Raw genomic sequence first — 4,661 nt, 5'->3', positions numbered from 1 at the left:
AAGATTTCCACTTTTTAATGGAAGTCTTTTTTCACCTTTTATTGTTTCCCAATTTCATTCATTAACCATACTTGCCACTCTAAATTTTAGTCTAAAGTATTTATCCTAAGATTTCATTACTACGGATTTAGATAATTTCCAGGCATACGGAAAATGTTTGATCCCCCTTACCTTCTTTCAATTAATCCCCTCACTTTTGGAAGTTTCCAGTAAAGAGTAAAATGGAGCTGTTGGGTAGCCTTCAATTCACATATATGGTGCACTGAACAATATTGTGACCAGTTTCCTATTGGTGAAAACAAAACTGACACTTCATTCCAGATCCTGAGCACCGTTTAGGCCCAAGTCCAGGATTTCTTCTTTAGGTGGCTTCGTGACCAACTGCTCTCACGCACTACCATCTGATCTTTCCCATGACTTGATCATGCATTTACCCAGGCAATGGTAAATGCAACGGTAGGTGAAGTAGCCCATTATTATACCTTTTCCCCAGCTTCCTTATTCCTTTCTCAGTTTCAAAATCATCAGGTCAGGTGTGCGACTGCATGTCCCTAATATTGTTACCTTTCAGGGGTTTCTACCAATAGAAACTCTGTGGGGGGTTATTTCTCAATTTTTCTGTATTTGTCTGTCTCCCCTGACATATAGAAGCTATTCCATCCCTGATACAATCCTCCTTCCTGTATGCTTATATGCAGATATAGCAATGGCATGGGGAAACCAGGCTTTGGAAATGCTCACTACACTGTATTTTTTTAAATTCAAGCGCTCCCCACCTCAGTTCCAGAGGCTTCCAGCATTTGCATATGAACACCTGCACTTCCTCTCTCCAAACACCCTCAATATGTACATTTCCCCTGATGGCAGTTCTGGATTAGACTCTACAAAGCCCTTTGGTTAAGAGATTTATTAGACTCCCTTTGAGCACTATGTACACAGAAAGGCAGAAGTTACTTCTTGGTTTCTTCCTCCTTAGACAAAGTCTTGAAAATCTCCTCCTTCTTGGCTTGCAGGCGTTCTTCACGGCGCTTACGGGCCTCCTTGGTCTTAGACCTGCGGGCTTCAGCCTGGTCACTGGAAAAATAAAGGCAACCTCATGAAAAGAGCAACAACATAACATTCACATCAGTACCCTCAATATGCTCACTCAATCAACCATGAGGACTATTTCCATGTGAACAGATGTGTATCAAAGAAACTTCTTCCACAGAGGGCACTCTGTCACTGATGCTAGCCACCTCTATAAACCTATTTTTTGCATTCTGAGTCACTTGGACACAATAATGTAACACTCCCCCACTAGACAAATCCCAAGCAACCATGGCTGATCAGGCCTGGCAGGTAGTTAGATCTTCTCACACCTCTCCTGTAACCAAAGAGTTTCATTAGATGACCAAAATAAATCAAAGAATTCTCCCAACTCTTTACTGCACCTATTGATTATGTAGAGGAGATTAGTGCTACAATGGATTCAAACGGACTGGCCTACAGGAAACAGGCAAAAGGCTATTCTAATCTAGCTTCTTTAAAACGAGTTATACTCTACTTGCTATAATTGACCATCGGATTCTTTTGGACCATTCCTGCCAAGGTACAGGCCGAAGAACTCTTTTCCATATTGAGGTTCGTGAAGGAAAAACCAGGAAGTTAGAACCATAAACTGCTCCAGTCCCTCTCTCAATTCCTTAGCCTGCTACACGTTTTTACTGGGCATAACTATCGAACTACTGTTTTTCCTTAGGGAGAAGGCAAAGTTGATTAGAAATGGGTATCTATTTGAAGATGCAAGCACAATCCCCCCTGCAGTGGTAAGAATAAGAAAACACTCACGCCAGAAGCTTCTTGCGAGCTTTGTCTGCCTTCAACTTGTGAATGTGCTCCATCAGGATCCGCTTATTCTTGAACACGTTACCCTTGACTTTCAAGTACAAGCTGTGATACCTGAAAATGGCAGACCACAGGAAAGAATGAATGTGCTTCGGAGTTTAAAAAAGCTTGTACAAAAAGAAGATCCAAGAAGCTTTGCCATAACGGTGCCTTAAATTCTATGAAACCCAAGATATTAAAATCCAGCATGCTACTTGCTAAGCCTGCATCAGCTTAGCCTGCATCATTAGCTCATCACTTTGGAAGATGTGCTTCTCAGCTATTAATTACCCTTTCTGCTGTACTTGCTGAAGTGTCAGTCTGATCTGCAACCAGACAATCCTTCAACCCCTTGAGACAGGCCCATTTTATCAACTGGAGGAAGCATATCCATTTCCCAGACTTACATGTGGCGATCAATCTTCTTGGACTCCCTGTACCTCCGAAGCAGACGCCTCAAAATTCTCATCCTTCTCATCCATGTAACTTTCTCAGGCATACGGGCATTGGCTGTACCTTTTCTCTTACCTGGACGGCAACAGAGAATGGTATTAAATATAATCAACTCTGTTTGACAGTTTGAGAAGCACAGAGCCAAAACATTATTCAATGTCTCCAGGCAATTCCTGCAGATGATCTTTCCACATTCAACTACTTCTACTACACGAGAAGTCAAAGATGAGGAAAATCGATCCTTACCTATGCCCATGTGCCTGCCCTTCCGGCGGGCCAAGGTGTTCTTTCTGCACCGAGCACGTGAGTGAACGGTCACAGGCTTGCGGATAATCAGACCATCTTTGATCAGTTTCCTGATCTGCTGGCCTAAGGTGTACAAGGACAATAATCAGTGACAATGAATTAATACATACAAAGATAAATGTGTTTATATGTTCAGAAACTTCAACTGATACAAAATGCTGCAGCCAGAATGTTGACTGGAGTGGGTCGTGGGGACCATATCACTCCAGTCTTTGCCTATCTACACTGGCTTCCAATCACAATTCAAGGTGCTGGTCTTGACCTTCAAAGCCCTATATGGTTTGGGACCAACATACCTGAAGGACCACCTAATGCCTGATGAACCCTGCTTGGGTGCCCCCGCTTTCTGAAATCAGGAGGGTAGCAAACTGGGAGAGGGCCTTCTCAGTCATGCCACCAACGCTCTGGAACTCTCTCCAGGGAGATTCGCCTGTCCCCTTCTGTTGATGTCTTCCACCAGTGGGTAAAGACTTTTTTGTCTTCTTGTGTTTTTATGTTTCGTATGTATTTTAATGCTGTCTTTTAAACTATTTTAATGATGTATGTTTGGGAGGAGGGTTGACGCTAATTGTTCTATTGTGTAATTTTATTTTATATGTTTTGAATTGTTAGCCACCTTGGTGGCCCTTGTAAGGGCAGGATAATAAATAAAACAAACTGCTTTGAACATCAATAGTAGTATTACAAGCCTGCCCTTCTACAGATGTGCTTTCTCTATTTACATACTACAACCTCATTTGTTAAGTGGATGATTTTTAAGTTGCTTGCTTATGCGCAGTTGCTATCTGTGTACGTGGTGGCAGCACTCTAGGCAACACCTTGATGTTCAGTTAACAAGAGTTAGTTGGAAAATAATTTCTCAAGTCTCTGTTATGGAATGAAAAAATGCCCCAGCTGTCCAAGAACAATGTCCCTGGAGTCCGGAGAAAAATTCACAGGGATACACCAATACAGTGCTAAGCATCTTAGTGGGGTATTTACTATGCTTTCCTCCCCATCAACCAGTTCACTTTAAAAACTGCTACAAGGAGTGTGAGGCTAAAAGTGTTGTCAATGAGCAGCTAACAGCCCACCCTCTCCAGGAACATGGCTGAACAGAAGCACTGCAGCCATGACCTACAGACAAACTAGTACTTACGAGAGTTCGCATTTGCGATTTCATTAGTCTCATTGGGATCCAGCCAGACTTTCTTCTTGCCACAGCGCAGGACGCTAGAGGCCAGCCTCTTCTGGAGCCTTAGCATACTGGGGACACAAATCAAAATATACAGGTTAGATATTTCACACAGATAAAGAGAACCGAGATTGAAAAAGACATTTAGTTTGGGAGTCATAATATACAAGTGGGAACCTGTAAGGACTCGCAGGTCTTAAAACTAAGTACTTGTGGGTGCCTACTTGTACATTATGCATTTTTTACATGCAAGTTGATTGTTTCATCTGTCCCAGTCTTTCTCTGAGGAACAAGGCACATGGCTCCTTAAAAGCTTACTGCATACAATGGAAGACTTATTGGGAATCTCTTCCTGAAACTGGATCCCTTAGCCTCCTGTTTCAGCTACAGGGATGCAAATGAGGCACTTCCCCAACTTTCAGGTCCTACGTGGTTTATGCCATCATACTTTATTAGCAGAAGACACAGTTAAATTATACTCTAAGACCAAAACCTACATTTTTATTAGCTGTCAGAATGTTGATCCGTTTCAGAGACCCAGGTTTCAATCCACCTTGCTCTGACACTTACTTAGAGGCCTTGATCCAGTTGCCCCCGTGCAGCCTAACCTACTTCCCAGGGAGGGTTGTTATGGTACAGAACAGAAGAGGAAGTAACCACAAGCGCTTGGCCCTGAGTTTCCCTGAAGTCAGAGCAGAAATTTTGTTTAAAGCGCTCAATAAACCAGCACTCCCATATCTAATACAGGCCAGTGCCACTTTATTTATTTTTTTATAACATAAAACAAAACAAATACAATAATATAAAGAAAATTGAAAAAAGAAAATACAAAAGAGTATCTATGAATACTTATTAGTACATT

At 42.0% G+C, this 4,661-nt stretch overlaps 1 protein-coding gene across 1 annotated transcript; it reads right to left on the bottom strand.

Annotated features, from left to right (window-relative positions):
* Window positions 1–892: 892 nt before the first annotated feature.
* On the bottom strand, window positions 893–3,897 carry RPL19 (ribosomal protein L19). Its single transcript, XM_056863180.1, has 5 exons — window positions 3,764–3,897; window positions 2,566–2,688; window positions 2,274–2,394; window positions 1,831–1,941; window positions 893–1,074 (listed from the first exon to the last, which is right to left on the bottom strand). The coding sequence occupies exons 1-5, from the start codon at window positions 3,867–3,869 to the stop codon at window positions 951–953; spliced, it is 585 nt and encodes a 194-aa protein (XP_056719158.1). The 5' UTR covers window positions 3,870–3,897; the 3' UTR covers window positions 893–950.
* Between the last annotated feature and the right edge of the window lie 764 nt (window positions 3,898–4,661).

This window comes from Euleptes europaea, chromosome 18, assembly GCF_029931775.1.
Source record: "Euleptes europaea isolate rEulEur1 chromosome 18, rEulEur1.hap1, whole genome shotgun sequence".
NCBI classification, from domain to species: Eukaryota; Metazoa; Chordata; class Lepidosauria; order Squamata; family Sphaerodactylidae; genus Euleptes; species Euleptes europaea.
Note: the sequence above shows the minus strand (reverse complement) of the source record. Positions and strands in the feature narration are given on the sequence as shown.